This window comes from Notothenia rossii, assembly GCF_949606895.1.
Source record: "Notothenia rossii genome assembly, chromosome: 12".
NCBI lineage: Eukaryota > Metazoa > Chordata > Actinopteri > Perciformes > Nototheniidae > Notothenia > Notothenia rossii.
This window is the reverse complement of record NC_136911.1, coordinates 20499308-20517497: the sequence shown is the minus strand read 5'-3', so window position 1 is coordinate 20517497 and position 18190 is coordinate 20499308. Positions and strand designations below refer to the sequence as shown.

Below are 18190 nucleotides of genomic sequence, written 5' to 3'. Positions count from 1 at the left end.
GTTAGTTATCAAAGAAGAAGAACAAAATGCAAATACTCAAGTAAAGTAAAATTATCTGACATTAATACTCAAGTTTCCTCCAAAATAATTTAATATATACTCACTCGGTACTAATATTGTTTAAATATATAGTCATGATTATATTGGAACACCTAGCAATTTATACTTATTGTGTAATGTGTTGGTATCAAGTGTATCTGATGTTAGGAGTTGTTTGCAAAGGGGTGAGTAACTGGAAACTCCACTAGATGGCGATGTCACCAAGTAAATCCCTGTTAGTGAGGACAGAGGAGGGAAACCTTCGGGAGCAAAGTTTAACTGTAAAAACTCTCAGCGGTTTTCAACCATGAGAAAACTAACCAACAAAACTCAAACCAAAGTAAGCCTGGTTTAAAGGAACTTTGAGGCATGTGTTTCAAGAAAATCTCGGATGAAGTCATGAGAGAAGCAGCTCCAAATGAACATTAACAAGCAACCGGATATGAAGTAAGTAAAATAAAAGCACAACATAGCGATACAAAAAGTGGTTAATTACAAAGTTTAGCTTGAATAAGAAGGGCATGCATAGACAGGGACAAATACATGTGATTAGCAGCTAATTCATTCATAATTGATAGCTATTGTAGCCAGAATAAAACATTCAGAAGCAGATCTGAAAGTAGAAAAAAAAGATCCAACAATTCTTAGCTTGATAGAAATTATTGTTCTAAAACAAGTTGAATATATGAGTATTTTAAATCATCTAACTTTACTCAAGTAGCCTATAAAGTTGCAACAAGCACATTTATTAGGCTTTTATTTTATAGGTGTCTACCGGAAGTATTATTTTACTCATGCATCTTAACACTGGTAGTTCCTAGGATGAGTAACTTGATGAAAGAGGTTGTGTATTGGCGTATGGCTTCCTCCACACCCCTCTCACTCTGACGCACAGTTGGATAGTCTCTGCGCGCTTTAGTTCAACCGGGCTACACTGACCCGGACCAGACTGGCTCTCTTCTGACGCCCAACAATGCGGACTGAGCCACACAAGTTTGGAAATCTTGTCGTTACGCAAGGGGTTTGGCGGTGAGGGGTCTAAGGGGTGACAGCGGCATGGATCAGACTACAAGTGTTGGATTCTCTGCATCCCTCTGGAAAGCCATTTGAAAAGTTTGGAGACATGAGCAGCCTCTCGGTGCCAGAGATCATTTAGCCTCTCCAAGCAGGATTCTAGCAAGACAACTGGAGTATTACTTAAGCTAAGAGCATCTTTAATGTAATTTCCCATCGTGTTTTTGTTTTCTACAACTCTTGGATAATCACCCACACTGCAGACCCACTTTTGGAGACGTTGGATCTAAATTTACGCACATTTTACGCACGGGATTCCTCTAACAAATGACAGCTTCTAAGTGGTTTATTCCTCCCTCAAATCATCCCCACTTCTCCCTGTATTGCACCGACCCCCCATATCTCTCCCCTCACCGGGTTACACGCGGGGAGTGAAAGCCTCTCTGTCTCTTTCTGTGCGCAACAGCGTGCGTCCTGAGGATGAGGAGGGGAAGTTTCCCGATGTCTGTCACCGCGATTGTGACCCTACTCCTGGTTATTATCGACGTGAAAGCCAGCGGGGAGTATTGCCACGGCTGGCACGACTCCGAAGGCGCGTGGAAGGAAGGGTTCCAGTGTCCGGAGAAGATCGATGCACAGGATGCTATCATCTGCTGCGGGAAATGTGAGCTTCGCTACTGCTGCTCCAGCACCGACGCGCGGCTGGATCAGGGGAGCTGTGACAACGACCGGCAGGCTGTGGAGCCCGGGCCCGGGTCTAAGGAGGACAAGGACAACGCTGCAGGTATTTATCCATAACTTCTACTGTTTCAGCAACTCCTACCATGATCAGAGGTGGGAGAAGTACTCTGATCTTGTACTTAAGAAAAAGTAGAAGTAGTAGTAGAAGTAGTTGAGTATGTATACTCTGTTACAAGTAAAAGTCCTGCATTCAAAATGTTACTCAAGTAAAAGTCGAAAAGTAATGGCATTCAAATATAGTTAAAGTACCAAAAACTAAAAGTAGTCATTGTGCAGCTTGGTCCATTTCAGAATAATATATATGATATGTTTTATAATTATTGATCATTAAAGTGTTCTCAGAGCTGGTAAAGTTGCAGCTAGTTTGAATGACTTTGTATACTGCAGGGTAGCTTGTGTTAAAAAAACACAATCCAAAAGACACTACAAAAGAGAGATTAACATAAAAGAATGTTGCTTAAAATATGTAATTGGGAGGATTAGGAGTGGGTATTGGCACTTTAAAAGCCCACTAACCCTTATATACATAACCCTTACAGACTGTCTTCACTGTGATTTATGTCAGTCGCACTGAGACTGATTGAGCTGTTGCTTCAGCCCAGGGGTGAGTGGAGTGTTAATCTTATGGAATCAAGTTGGTGCCATTAAGATCAAGCAACACTTCTTCAGTGTCACGCAAAAATAAGAGTTTGAGAGAAAATAAAACTCAAGAAAATGTCATCTCATAAGTAAAACGTATAACTTGTAAACAAATCACTATTTAATCTCAGCCAAACCTTTGTTTTATTCCTAAAATAATGAAGTTGGAAGTGAGTCAGCTGATAGTAAATGACTGCAAATACTGATATTGTCCATTTCAGACCTATTGGGTTTCCCCTCATGAAGCCAACTGTCCCTCAGTGTCTCCCCCGTTAAAAGGCTCATCTGCTGCCGTCCTGACAGCTGCACAGGAGACAGCAGCAGACTGCTCCAAAAAAAAACAGTTAAACTGCACTCACAAATGGCAAACTGCGCCGGGCTGCACTTATAAATAGCTGTGTTTGTTCTGGCCTGAAACAGTGCAAGAGGGGCTGGGCCCGGACCCCTCCGTCCCCACGGGGATCACGTTTGGACTTGACCGGATCTTGGACAGTGGTTCATCAGAGGCGCTGACAGCTCCGCTCATAAAAAACATAAATCACGTTATGTATCATTTCCTTCCAGGATCGAGGAGTCCCTCTACACACACACACACACACACATACACACACACACACACACACACACACACACACACACACACACACACACACACACACACACACACACACACACACACACACACACACACACGCTGCATACTCTCTGGGGTCTGTGGGATTTTCCGGACTTCACACCTGCTTCAGACAAGACACGGTAGTGGAAGAAGTGTTCACATGCTTAACTTGAGTGCCAATACATTATTGTCAAAATACTTAATTACAAGTACAAATCTGAGTTTTTGTAAAATATTTAAATAATTTGACTATTTTTGTGACAAAAAGATTTAGTTTACTAGTTACATTTTTAGAGATCCATTTTGTTAAAAGGAGCTAAAGATGTTGAACAAATGAAGCGGAGTACAATTACATTATGTCCATTTTTAAATGTAGTGGAGAAGAAGTAAAAAGTAGCATAGAAATGAAATACTTATAAAGTAGTACCTCAAAATTGTACTTGAGTAAATGTACTTAGTTACTTCCCACCTCTGAAATTGAACACATATTTTTCTGCTTCGTGTTTCCCTGGAGGATATCAGGCCCTCTTTTGGACCTCCAGCTATAATCGGTCATTTGCTGTGACAATCGGGCCTTATCAGTGCAGGAAGAGGTATATACATTTCCTCCAGTGGCCTGCAGCCAAAATAACTTAAAGACAAGCAGCTTTTTTCCTCACAAAAAACAAAATTTCATAGGCTATTAATCATCCGGGAAAGATACACAGTGAAACGTCTACGGACAACAGACAGGAAATTATTAATGTGCTCAACATGAATGAACATATGGTGTTCAGGAACAGGAGAACGCCCGTGGGATATCCGAGGGAGAGTCCGGCCACAAAGACTGTGCCCAAAACAAGAGCTTAAGAAGGGGGGAAGGGGGGGGGGGGGTTAGCGAGCCATGGCTGCCACAGCTCAACTGCAGCGACAGGTGTGGAGGAGTGACAGGGAACAATAGCCGGGTTTAACTACTGTGGGCACAGAATGAGAACATCACACATTAGCGAGAGCCGAGGAAATACAAGCCTTTTTTTAAAGTTGGAACAGTTGTCTTGGTTCACTCAGTGCACTCTGAGCGGTGTGAAGAACATTTACTGAGCGTACTGTTTTAAACTTGGCATTGTATGCTGCTTTATACTTCATTCCAAATTCAAGTTTACTATGCTACAATTCTTTGAAAGCTAGTTAGTATTTACATAAAAACATGATAGGCTAAAAGCTTATAAAGAGCAATACATTGTTACATATCAAAGAGGCCCTATTATGCTTTTGGGGGTTTCCCAACAGTGTGTTTTAGTATAGGTTTTAGTGCATGTAAATGGTCTGCAAAGGCTAAAATCCTTGAGGGAGTTTCTTTTCCCAGCATACTTAAACTCACAACAGGGTAAAAGTAGACACATTGGTTTTTAAATTAGGTTTTGAACCTTGTTAGCGGCACGGCTCTCTGGACCAGATTTCTCTCAAAAGGATTATTTTAATGTCGTTTGTCCACCTCATCATAAAATGAGATGCAATAACTCTCCATGTAGTTTCTTAATTAAACATTTTAATATGTGCATTGCTTTGATTTCAATCCAAACATCTGCAATTCCCACTTCTTTCCTTGCCCCCAGATTCATCTTGTGACCCTTATGATCCGTCTAATGATTCATTTGATTTTTTAAGCCTCCAGTCAAAGATGTTATTTGTAATAGGAGTTCTGCATTGGAGCACTCTGTTTGCTTGACTCTAAGCAGCCCTCTTCCTCCCCCTGCAACCCTGATTTACCGTACAGAGTTTTGGAAAGGAGCTCTGCTGTTAAAAGTAGGGATGAAGTAAAAGTTTTTGTGATTACTAATCCTCAGCAGCCATGGAAGCAGAGAGGTGCAGACCATATAAGTGCAGGGGAAGAAGGCAGACATTACTGCGCTTTTAAAGAGTCCTCTCCTGCTGATGTTCAGGTGTATATCAGTATGTCGTGTCTCTACTTTAAAGAGTCCTCTCCTGCTGATGTTCAGGTGTATATCAGTATGTAGTGTCTCTACTTTAAAGAGTCCTCTCCTGCTGATGTTCAGGTGTATATCAGTATGTAGTGTCTCTACTTTAAAGAGTCCTCTCCTGCTGATGTTCAGGTGTATATCAGTATGTAGTGTCTCTACTTTAAAGAGTCCTCTCCTGCTGATGTTCAGGTGTATATCAGTAGTGTCTCTACTTTAAAGAGTCCTCTCCTGCTGATGTTCAGGTGTATATCAGTATGTAGTGTCTCTACTTTAAAGAGTCCTCTCCTGCTGATGTGCAGGTGTATATCAGTATGTAGTGTCTCTATTTTAAAGAGTCCTCTCCTGCAGATGTTCAGGTGTATATCAGTATTTAGTGTCTCTACTTTAAAGAGTCCTCTGCTGCTGATGTTCAGGTGTATATCAGTATGTAGTGTCTCTACTTTAAAGAGTCCTCTGCTGCTGATGTTCAGGTGTATATCAGTATGTAGTGTCTCTACATGTCTCCATGCTTTAATGTTCAAAAAGCTCTTTATTTTTCTCATACAGTCTGTGCTGCAGCACATCTTTTCACCCTCTGTCTGAAACCAGAGCCCAGTCCGCTCTGATTGGTTAGCTGGCCGGCTCTGTTGTGATTGGTCAACCGCTTAGAGATGTCCCACCCCTTTAAAACCTGTCACGTACAATGTGTTGGAGCGTTAGCCAATAGCAGTTATGTTACTCTGATCTGGAAATCTGAGATTGTAGCCTTTGCAGACCATTTACATGCACTATAACCTACTGTATATAACACACTACAGGGAAGGGAGAACCACCACCGCCTCTTTAATTTAAACATATGTAGCCATGACAGAGTTCCTGTTAAGACGTGTTTATTATATCTGTGAGGCGCATTAACCTCTGAAGTGAGCAGTGCTCCTTGTTAAAAGGAAAAGGCTCGAGGTCCTGGTTTGTTTCATGTCCCAGAGTGCTGCTGGCCTGTGTCTTTTGTCACCTGGACTTACCGTCTGAGCCCTTGAATGTCCCCGAGCTCTTCACAGGTTTCCCGCAGTAATCCCTTTAATACCCCGCTACTTTTGATGAGCATTTCGAAACGTTTCTCAAGGCCGCCTGGATGTATTTCAAAGAGACAAAGGGAAACCGGAGCCAGTTGCCACCTCTCTTTCTTCGGCTTACAGTTACACCTCATAATACATAGGCACATTCAGAGCGGAAAATAACTACACCCTGTGGGAACAATAAAACAAAACTAATCAATTATACTGTAACATGGTCGTTATTGTGTTTGTAAGGTGTGTGCATGGGAATAAGGAAAGTGACGTCGCCCTGTTTCGGCCAGAAAACGCTTCACAGTGCAGCCAAGAGGTGAAAGGAGAAGGAAAACTGTGATTTATTCGTAAGGAGAGTTATTGTTGATCATGTTTCAAGGTGGAGCTTCTTCGGCTCACTTAGCCAATTTGCAGACATTTAAGGGGAACCGGAGATCTTAACACATAAAGATGTCGAGATGTGTAACTGTTAAGTAATGCCTCAGCTATTTGACCCAGCGAAGCAGACTGATTGGTGAGGACTGTCTTACCAGTCTGATTTGCTATTTTAAACAAAAAGTCAGTGAGATGAAATTGGCTTAGCCCTTTGATTTAAAAGGTCTGAATGAGCTCCCATGCAGCTACATTAAATCAGCCTTAATACCTTTATGTAAGCTGGAGCCAAGGACTGTAGTTCAACCTATCTTCAAAGGTTCGCTCAGAAATAGACTGAGAAAAAAAAGGAGGGTCACAAATATTTGCTGGCAGCCGGGCTTAAGAATGTCATACACACACACACACACACACACACACAGGTCTGCAGGGTCGCGGCTGGGGACACAGCAGGGTGCTCAGGATTAAAACAGATCAAAACAAAGTTAATAACTGCTAACGAGAGCCCGGGACACCCTGGGGACTCGGTCCCTGTGCAAGACCGAGTCCAAACACTCCTCTCTGCTCACTCTTTTGTTTCACTGTCTCACCAAATCTGCTCTCACATGTAGGAGCTTTGCTTGTGCAGGGAAGCAAGACAAGTGTGTGTGGTGCTTTGAAGTTTAGATAGATTTAAAAATGACTTGGCCAATTTGTGGTGTGGTTTTTGACGTATCATTTCGAACATTTTCAGGATCAAAAATGGCAGTTTTTAGTTTAAACTTTGAAATCGTCCCAAAATGCATCAGCCCAACGGGAGTAGAAATGTGGCCAGTGGCCAGTAAATGAGAACGGCCATTTTTGATCCTGTAAATGTCAGAAATGGATGGTGAACCACCAAAACCACTCAGAGATCATCCAAATTGGCCAAGCCACATTAGTCTGCATGTTAATTAATGGCACTTATGCTAATTGTGCAAATTGCCCAACATATGCAAAGAAACATCCGGCAGTTTCTCTGTGCTGGGAGTGGGGACACTACTATAGATTACTATTATGAAACTTTGGTGTGCTCAACATTTCCGGGTTCACAACAGGACTCTGAGCTGACAAACAGACAAGACTTTAAATATGACTTCCATATTTGAACGTGTCCTCTCTTGTCCCTGCAGTGCCTATCTACGTGCCGTTCCTGATCGTGGGCTCCGTGTTCGTGGCGTTCATCCTGGTGGGCTCCGTGGTGGCCGTGTGCTGCTGCCGCTGCCTGCGCCCCAAACAGGAGCTCTCATCAGGCGGAGCATCAGGGGGGGGGTCCGGCGGTGGGGGGCGCCTCCTGGAAACCATCCCTATGATGTCCAGCGCCGGGACCTCCAGGGGTTCCTCGTCCCGTCAGTCCAGCACAGCCACGTCCTCCAGCTCCTCTGCCCCCCCCACCGCCCCCCGACAGAACCCCCCTCAGATGATGAGGGCCCAGGCCTCCTGCTGCCTCCCCCCCGACGCCAGCGTCTTCGTCAACATGCCCACCAACTTCTCCATGCTCAACTGCCAGCAGGCCACGCAGATCATGCCCCACCAGGGACAGTTTCTGCACCCGCAGTACATCGGGTACGCCCACCCGGCCGCCACATTCATGGACCCCACTCAGGGGGGGTACAGACCCCTGCAGTCCCCCTGCCCCCCTCCCAACATGGGGTGTATTGTCAATGACCAGAAATACCCTGCAGTGACTGTGTGACGAGACTGCAGACCACTTTGTTGTGAAGTTGAACCTGTGAGGGGGGGCCGCGCCAGAGACTTTTACAGTGGAAAAGAAACTGAAGGACTGGTGAAGCTGTTGCTGGCTGCAGGCCCACCTCTCCATTGTGTGTTTTGTGTGTCTGTTTAGTGTCATGTGATCTCCTGACTAAGATGATGGATGCATAGACAATTTTCTGTCTCGATGCAAAGACAAAACTGCATAAAGGAGGATTTACAGCCCAGGTGGGGGACCGTGCACGGCTCACTCAAATAAATCTGTGCGAGAGTGAGAGTGGGAGTGAGTGATGACTGCATGATTTATAGCAGCGAAATGAATGAAAAGTGGATATACAGTAGAAACAAAACAAAGTTATGACCACATGCTGTTTTCATGCCATCTGCACTTGTGAACGGCTCATACGTGCAGTGTGTTTGTTTGTGTTGAACGTGTGCAGAGATGATTGTACTGTATGTGTGAGTTAGTGGGAAGTGTGGAGGGATGTGGTCGTGTGAGTGAACTGTGTGTAATGGGAAATGCAGGTGGTGTAATGTGAAAGGCAGTCGCCGTCTCCCTGCAGACCCTTTCAACTGTAATGAAGTGAACACAGGACGCAGACTGTGACGCTCCACCCTGCCATACAACCCCCCCTGAATAAAACCCCACAAACCGGAGCGGAAACACGGACAATTTAAATATCCAGCCAAGACTCACAGTTAATGTACCTTAAAAGTGAGAGGCAGGTTAATTATACATTGCAAACGGCCCTCTTCACTACTCAGAGGTGTGTGTGTGTGTGTGTGTGTGTGTGTGTGTGTGTGTGTGTGTGTGTGTGTGTGTGTGTGTGTGTGTGTGTGTGTGTGTGTGTGTGTGTGTGTGTGTGTGTGTGTGTGTGTGTGTGTATGCGCGCATATGTGTATTTAACACTGCCACAGTTCAGTGCGTTAGCCGAGGGCAAGGGCAGCTCTGACTCATTATTTCCCACTTAAGAAACAGCACAGAAATGGCACGTTTTGGGCTTTTTAATCCAAGAAAAATAAGTCTGTTTTCCTCTGTTGTGCAGCTAACAGGTCATTCAGTAACATGCAACTTGAGGAATGTGCTGCTCCACTGAGCTGCAGACTGAGATGTCCCAAAGTACTGAAACTGTGTGTGTACGGCCGAGCACAAAGTCTGTAACTCACTACCGACAGATGTATGAAAAGTGGTCCATTTTGATGTCATTTTTCATATGAATTCAAAAAAAATAAACAACTTTTAAACAGAAACCAGTGTGTTGAGCGCTAATGTGTTTCACCTACAGGCGTAAGCATAGCCTATATCAGGGAAGGCTTTGTTTGGAGTACATGAGATTTACATACACACACTTGGTTAACAAAGAGACACATCTGTGAGGTGAACGGGTTTTACACAAAGAACTGTCTCACACTCTTAATCCTCTTGAAACACAAACAACTTCATGGTTAAGCTATCAGAAACACTCATTACGCACATTCACACACAGCTCTACCACCCACAGTGGATACCTGTCCATCACAAAGAGAGGAGGAGGAACAATAAAACACAACAATGGCCGCTTTTAAAGCTACGACCCTGAGGAGGTGCAGCTCTGGGAGCCTCCTGCAGGATAATGTGGAAAGTGGAGTCACAGGGGAGGAGTTGTAAAGCAGAAACGGCTCGATGGATTCTCCATACGGGAGCAGCTGTAACAGTTTGGGCTGGGCCTCGTCCAGGAAGGTGGGTGGGAAAGAGAGGGGGGGGGGGGGGTATTAATCGTCTAATGCTGTCTGCGGTGACTCTCAGGAGCTTTGAGACGGAGCGTGGGACAGGCTTGAAATCAAACGCATATCATGTCAAATCAAGCCTTTTCTCCCTCTAACTGGCTAGTGTACTTGCCGGCATTGTACCACAAAGTTTGATGTTAGAAATGTATAGTGGGGGTCCCCAGCACATAGAAACTGCCTGATGCTAACTTGCATATTTTGGGCAATTTGCACAATTAGCAGATACAGTTGCGCTAATTAGATTTAAATTGCATTATAGCCTATGCTTTTAAAAATGGCTTGGCCGATTGGGTACATTTTGGTGTGGTTTTGGAGGTTATTGAGGATGCTAGGTCAATTTCTGACATTTTCAGGGTATAGAAATGGACGTTTTAACCAGAAAGTGTCTATATCTGCACTCTCGGTGGGATTATGAGTAGTGTTGCAACCATTGGATATTGAGAGCACAAGATGAAAAGTATAACCTCAACTGTGGACAATTTTTTTGCCCAACATTTGCAGGTTAGCATCTGGTAGTTTCTATATGCTGGGGACCCGTATACATTTCATAATGAAACTTTGGTGTACTCAACATTTCTGAGTTCACAATAGGAGTCTGAGCTGCAAACGTTATGAAGCCAGAGTCTGAAGAAAAACACACACCTGATCACATGACAGCGTACAGTGAAGACACGGAGACATTGGTTCAGGCCATGGATTGATTAGATTTAATGATTAGGACTTGGATGGACAACCCCCTTCTCCCACCCTTCACTCTTTCTCACTTGCATTCCTGAATCAGTGTCTCCACACACACACACACACACACACACACACACACACACACACACACACACACACACACACACACACACACACACACACACACACACACACACACACACACACACACACACACACACACACACACACACACACACACACACACACACACACACACACACACACACACACACACACACACACACACACACACACACACACACACACACACACACACACACACACACACACACACACACACACACACACACCCCAGAGCAACACATGATCCAGTCTCTATCAGATCCCTTCTGTTTCTGTATTAGTTCAAGTAAAATATTCCCTCTATGAGTACAAAAACAGGAATGAATGAAAAGAGGAAAACACATTACACATTAATGTCCACTTTAATAATAATAATAATGATAAAAAAAGTAAAGAAACCGTCCCGTTGAAAGTGGAAATCCAACACAAGTGAAGGAGGAAGCTCTAATGCCTGTCAGCTGACATCAGAAATCACAGGAGCGGTCGGAAAACAACAACAGGAAACAAAGATTTTATTTAAAAACTGGCCAAGACGAGGGGGAGGCGATGCGTGGAGGCTGCAGAGCAGGGGGGGGGGAGATAGATACGGAGATAATGGGGGAGAGATATGGAGATAATGGGGGAGATATAAGCAGCAGGGTGGTGGTCCGGCGTGGCGTTCAGCCTCAGTGGCATCTCTGTGGTGTTTGGCAGTGAGGCTCGCTGCTGCGATCAGTAGAAGGGGGTGGAGGGGGGGCGGGATGGGGTTCAGGGCTCGGGTCCTTCCCTCCCTCTCTTTTCAAGGAATTCATCAGTGTGTGTGTTTATTTTGACTTCCCCTCCCCTCCTGTGATGACAGACAAGCTAAACCCACCTCCTGAGACGAGATGAAGCGAATACACACACATGCACACAAACACGGCAGCGCCAACGCGTGCACACACACATGCACAGGCGGATACACACACGTAGGGATATACACACAGTGGCATGGAGCAAACCCAGTCTGAAGGGTATACGGATATGAGGAGCAGTCTCTGAGTTTGACTCGTCATGTCTGTGCGTGGTTATGATTGCTCATGCCTGTGCAGCTTAGTGTTTTTTTTCCCGTATAGTCGGCCTTCTCTCGAGTCTACGGCCTCCACGCCTGACCGTGAGCCCCTCCCCCGGGCGAGGGTCCAGTTCCAGTAAGGCCACAACAGGGGGTCAGTCACCCGCGGGAGGGTGTCACATGAGTCTGTCTCCGCTGTCACCTTGGTAACCGTTGCTAGCGGTGAGCTGAAGCCGTGGTCAGGGGTGGGGCTAGAGGCTGGGGCGTTCGCGCGTGGTGTCGTAGGAGCGGACCATCTCGGACTGGGACACCACACCGTGCTCCTCTTGAGAGAAGGCGTATCCATCTGCAGAGGGACAAGAGGGGGGGGGGGGGGGACGTTTAAATGACTTGTTTATGTATTAAACTGCTCTCTACTTCAGTTCTTCTGGTGTTTGTGTGCTTAAGAAATTACCTTAAGGTCATGTGCACATACATTTTGGGTCAGGGTTACTCAGATTCTGGAAAAAATATAAGATGCCCTGTGACCCCGGGGTTATGTACTCGGGCTTGATTCCAGATAGTATCATTGAAAATAAAGATTGTTACGCTTTTTAAAATCCTTATTACTTGCAGGTAAGGAGCTGGTTTGAAAGTGACCCTCCTGCACTGGGTCAGTGGCTGTACGTATATACTATGGAAATACTGACCTACTGTCTAACAACTGAAGCAGAGACCTGTGAACATCGCTGGGAAAAATGTACTTTATAAAAGGGATAAGAGAAGCTGTGAATGTGGAATAGTGTGGTCCCCCGTTTAGTCTTTTCTTTTAATCAGTTTCTGTGTGTGTTGTGTTTGTCATTTGAAAAATAAAAAGGAACAAAACTGTTGCTACGATCCTGAACATCTGAAAAAGTTCCCAACGTTTGATATGCGGCCAAAAGGATTTAGGAAATGTTTACATCGAGATCAAATCAGATGTCATACAGAGAGGGACTCTTTCAGAGAACCTGGCAACCTGTGGCATGTGCTATTTAAAAATAGAAGTGAACAGTTCTAACAGGGTAACTAATATATACTATCACATGTCAACACCTTTTAACCTATGGGATTAACTGTGCTGCATTTCAGATGTCGTGTTAGTCCGATGTTTCTTCTTGTCTGTTTTGCTGTATTTCTATCCCACTAACAAACAGATGATAAAAGAAACTAAACCAAATATGTGTGTATTGTTGGTTTGCATAACTTTGTGCATGTGTTTCTTTCCAAAAACTGGGAATTGTTTTGACAATTTCTTGTTTCTTGGCGACACAAGATAGAGACATGCCTTTCTCTCTTCCTCTCTGCATAGTTTACCAGCTTCTCAAATGACACCCTGAATAAGTTCAGAAGCAAACTAAACTTCTCTACATCCATACTTTAAGACTTTACTTCATGCACAAACGGAAACCCAACTGTTTGATGGTATTACTACAGTATCTGTGAGAGGACACTCACGTGACACAGTCTGCTGCACCGAGTTGGAGCGTCCCACGGTTGAAGGCGCTTTTCTAAAGACTCTTGTCAGCAGATGGGCTCGTTCGTTTAGACTGCAGAGAGAGGGAAGAAGGATCAGTAACATGGCAGATCAATACTAAATAATCAGCAATCAAAGAGAGAATATCATCACTATTGACACTACTGCACGACACCATCACAAGCTACAGGGGGGATGGTCATATCGATGTCTTGGTGAAACATGTTTGCTGCTTTTTAAAAAAGACATTTAAATCAAACTAATGTCTTAATTTCCCAGAGACAATCTCTCACCCTCAAATTGTCCTTCAGCAAGACACTTAAGGACGTAAGCTAACGTACATTCCTCCTTCTCAGATCATGAGCAAACCGAATATGAGGGGATTCAAATCCAGAACGTTGGGATTGGATACCGACGGCTCCTGACTATGCAATTGAACCCACGGAAAGTCATAAAGTGGCTGCAGGCTAACAGGACATCCACAGTAAACTATTCCCCCCCCCCCCCACTCCGCTCCTCGCTCCTCTCTTCTCCCCCTTTCCGAGCAGAAGACTGGATCCTGTGTTCGGAGACCACACGCCGTCATGGCTCCTCTCCTCCTGTGACCAAAAATAACTAAGCCCTTTCCAGATATTGCACAACACACACACACACACACACACACACACACACACACACACACACACACACACACACACACACACACACACACACACACACACACACACACACACACACACACACACACACACACACACACACACACACACACACACACACACACACACACACACACACACACACACACACACACACACACACACACACACACACACACACACACACACACCTATGATTACCTCTATTAAAGTTATTAAGCAGAGGCGTTGGATGTTAATGTGTGGACAGTGGCCTCGTACGAAAGTCCCTTGAAATAATACGTGTTCTAAACTCATCTGCCCTGGGAGCATTACATTAACACCACGCTGGCTCTTGAGATGATCAACGGAGTCGTGATGGGCCTCAGCCAGCCTTCCCAAGATTAGGATTTGGAAATTCCTCATACTGTATGTGACTTTTGGGAACGATCTCTAAATAAAGAAACCAGCAGAGCGGCTCTGAAGTTTCCTATAGAAGTTTTAAATGTCTGCTAGATAGATGACAGTGCTGAGTGGATGATAACATAATAAATGGTGCAGGACGAGCAGATGAAAGGCTCATGCTTCAGTTCTTTAATGTTCCTTTGTGATATAAAAAAGCCCAGGGATGTGCTCCGTCTGAGCTCTCCCCTCGAGACGCTCTCCCTACCTTTCCCATGTCTACCAACTACAAACACAGATGTGCTTTTCCCCCCTTTCTGCTCCATTGCTTTGGAGAGGACCCATTTCTTTTTTCCCCCCTGGGTTTTACAAGCAGGGTTAGTCGGGGACGGGGCCTTGTGTGGGGTAGCAGTTTGGTTACCTTGAAAACACACCTCATGCTAAACCGGCTCTGAGAGAGAAGCTTACTCTGTGACTCACTACCAGCTGCATCTTTATTATAATGAGTCATATTAGAAGAATATTATATAAAAAAAGAAAATCCTTTTTGGCAAACTGTGGTGGAGAAAGTACTCAGACGCTTGATTTAATACAAGTATTCGTATCACAGTGCAAAAATACTTACTTTTTCATTAAAAAAATGTATGTAACTTTTAATCAAAATTGTATTTTTTAGGAGACTTTCGTCTAACTCTAGTGACACAACACGACTACATCACACAGAGAGAAACACGAACACAGCCAGAAACACACCAGGTCTGTACAGCAGCTCACATTGAGCCACCTGTGTTCCACAGATGAAGGAATGGAGGAGAAATGGAAATAAGCAGAGAAATGAAATGTAAAAATGAAACCGAGGATAAAGGGGAAGGAGTGATTTAATGAAAGGTCAACAGAGGGAGGTGTGAACTCATTTAGTGGGGAAACAGGTGAAGGTCACTCCAGAGCCGTTTGAGGTCACACAGTAAACCCAAAAACTACCTCTGTGATCATGTGACAGCTGGGGCTCTACGGGACCTCAGCCTTGGCTTCGGCCCTGTGGACGACGCCACCGGGGAGTTAGAAATATATTTAGTTCCACAAACATACCTGCTATGGTGACTTTATTGGGTCCATCTATACAATTTAATGCAACACGATACAGCAGTTCTGCCACACATTATCCTTAAAGAGGCTTATTATGACCTTTTTGGTATTAAATGTGTTAAAGAGTCCTATCCTGCTGATGTTCAGGTGTATATCAGTATGTAGTGTCTCTACTTTAAAGAGTCCTCTCCTGCTGATGTTCAAGTGTATATCAGTATGTAGTGTCTCTACTTTAAAGAGTCCTCTCCTGCTGATGTTCAGGTGTATATCAGTATGTAGTGTCTCTACTTTAAAGAGTCCTCTCCTGCTGATGTTCAAGTGTATATCAGTATGTAGTGTCTCTACTTTAAAGAGTCCTCTCCTGCTGATGTTCAGGTGTATATCAGTATGTAGTGTCTCTACTTTAAAGAGTCCTCTCCTGCTGATGTTCAGGTGTATATCAGTACGTAGTGTCTCTACTTTAAAGAGTCCTCTCCTGCTGATGTTCAGGTGTATATCAGAATGTAGTGTCTCTACTTTAAAGAGTCCTCTCCTGCTGATGTTCAGGTGTATATCAGTATGTAGTGTCTCTACTTTAAAGAGTCCTCTCCTGCTGATGTTCAGGTGTATATCAGTATGTAGTGTCTCTACTTTAAAGAGTCCTCTCCTGCTGATGTTCAGGTGTATATCAGTATGTAGTGTCTCTACTTTAAAGAGTCCTCTCCTGCTGATGTTCAGGTATATATCAGTATGTAGTGTCTCTACTTTAAAGAGTCCTCTCCTGCTGATGTTCAGGTGTATATCAGTATGTAGTGTCTCTACTTTAAAGAGTCCTCTCCTGCTGATGTTCAGGTGTATATCAGTATGTAGTGTCTCTACTTTAAAGAGTCCTCTCCTGCTGATGTTCAGGTGTATATCAGTATGTAGTGTCTCTACTTTAAAGAGTCCTCTCCTGCTGATGTTCAGGTGTATATCAGTATGTAGTGTCTCTACTTTAAAGAGTCCTCTCCTGCTGATGTTCAGGTGTATATCAGTATGTAGTGTCTCTACTTTAAAGAGTCCTCTCCTACTGATGTTCAGGTGTATATCAGTATGTAGTGTCTCTACTTTAAAGAGTCCTCTCCTACTGATGTCCAGGTGTATATCAGTATGTAGTGTCTCTACTGTGACATGTCTCCATGCTTTAATGTCCAAAAAGCTCTGGTCTGCTCTGTTGTGATTGGTCAACCGCTTAGAGATGTCCCGCCCCTTAGCCTATCACGTACAATAGCATAATAGAGAAACTCCATCTGGAGGGAACACCAGGATTTGAGCCCTTGCAGACCATTTACAAGCACTAAAACCTATATAAGGAAAGGGAAACCCCCCAAAAGCACAATAGGGCCTCTTTAAATGAACACCTCTCTGACAGAGTCAACCAAAACGTTATTAAATCTTTGTAAAGATAACATGTCTTACTCTGCTGCTGTATTGAGTTGCATCAAATGTTACAGTCGTACCCAACATAGTGGCCTCAGTGCTAATATAAAAACATAATGGCTAACACATGGATTAAAACACCTTCAAATAAATCATAAAAAATATGATGTAGGTGTGATCCTTTGATGCTCTTCAGCACTGTACATACCTGCGCCCGCTGGCGTCCCGCAGCACGGCGGCCCCCGGGTCCACAGCCCGGGCCTCCAGCTCCTGCACCTCCTCCAGCAGAGACTTCCTCACCGTGCGCCGGGTGCTGAGAGCAGGAAGAAGCCCGTCAGACATCATGCAGGAAACTTTGAGTGTTACTTTGCCGACACGTGTGATTCATAACCTAAAGTGCGCGCGAGTGTTGACACAGACTCAATATGGGTTATGTAAACGCCTCGCTTCAGCTAAATAGCCTCAGTATGGATTTCCAACGTATTTATATTAAATGTGTTCTACTTACGCGATCCAGGCGAAGTCTTTGAGTAAACACGCAGCCGGCACCAGGATCAGACCCAGCCAGAAGTACCAGCACTGCATCACCTTGCCAGCCTGCAGGGACAACACACAGGCTCCTTTATTTCACTCGCATATTCATTCAGATCCAGTATCGAGTCATTTTTCAAACACATGTGGAAACGGCAAAGAGGAGACAAAGCACATTGAGAGCCTTTCAGAGCGTTGAGTACTTCAGACGTTAGCTTAGCATATTTACAGCTTCTTCACGCACCAAATGCTGGAATTAGGAGATGAAATGGTAAAATTGCTCTGACTCTGCAGTCCATCCTTATCGACCTCTGACCCCCTCCTCAGTGTGTCTCCAGGCATTAATCGTGCATCTAACCACTGTCTCAATTTGCCCATCTGCCATGACTCTCACTCCTACTCACTCCTTTCTCCTGTGGCTCCCTGTAATCTCACTCTTTCACAACCTCCTTTCATTATTAGTGAGGTATCTCCTGCTGCCTGTCCCCGCCTGTTACTGTTAATCCCTCCATTTCAAATGTATTATCCTTCAGTTATCTGCAGGAGCTCTGTGGTGTTTCACAAGTCTTTGTCTCAGGGCGGTTACGTTTAAGGCAATAAATGCCCCATAACCCCCCTCCCCGAAAAAAAGAAATTCGATTTAAAGAGAATGTGAAATTAAACCGTATTGTAATCTGAACATGGACCTGGATGCACTTCTTTAACTTTCTTTTGGTATTTTATTTTCTTCTTGTCCTGGAATTGACTTTTTTCAATCCTACCTTGAAACCTGAAGTATGCGTATATATATATATATATATATATATACACACACACACACACACACATGTGTACATACATATGTGTGTATATATATCTATATGTCTGTATTTATATA

At 44.1% G+C, this 18190-nt stretch overlaps 2 protein-coding genes across 6 annotated transcripts in view; one reads left to right on the top strand and one right to left on the bottom strand.

Annotated features, from left to right (window-relative positions):
- Positions 1–362: 362 nt before the first annotated feature.
- Positions 363–9410, top strand: shisa2b (shisa family member 2b). Its single transcript, XM_079661577.1, has 3 exons — positions 363–486; positions 1520–1837; positions 7580–9410. Exons 2-3 carry the CDS (start codon positions 1534–1536, stop codon positions 8140–8142), a joined length of 867 nt encoding a protein of 288 aa, XP_079517703.1. The 5' UTR covers positions 363–486; positions 1520–1533; the 3' UTR covers positions 8143–9410.
- A 1200-nt stretch (positions 9411–10610) lies between these two features.
- atp8a2 (ATPase phospholipid transporting 8A2) overlaps positions 10611–18190 on the bottom strand; it is a 56600-nt gene continuing 49020 nt past the window's right edge. For all 5 annotated transcript variants that reach the window (XM_079661572.1, XM_079661574.1, XM_079661573.1 and 2 more), the window contains 4 exons: positions 17291–17379; positions 16991–17095; positions 13240–13331; positions 10611–12109 (listed from right to left, as the gene is read on the bottom strand). In XM_079661572.1, coding sequence (XP_079517698.1) covers positions 12015–12109; positions 13240–13331; positions 16991–17095; positions 17291–17379 — 381 coding nt within the window. In that variant the 3' untranslated portion in view covers positions 10611–12014. The remainder of the gene's footprint in view (positions 12110–13239; positions 13332–16990; positions 17096–17290; positions 17380–18190) is intronic.

Bases quoted from the DNA above. Each gene is read 5' to 3' on its own strand.
- shisa2b (XM_079661577.1), top strand. From the start codon at position 1,534: ATGAGGAGGGGAAGTTTCCCGATGTCTGTCACCGCGATTGTGACCCTA. The intron at 1,838-7,579 runs GTATTTATCCAT...TTGTCCCTGCAG, and splicing joins GGACAAGGACAACGCTGCAG to TGCCTATCTACGTGCCGTTC.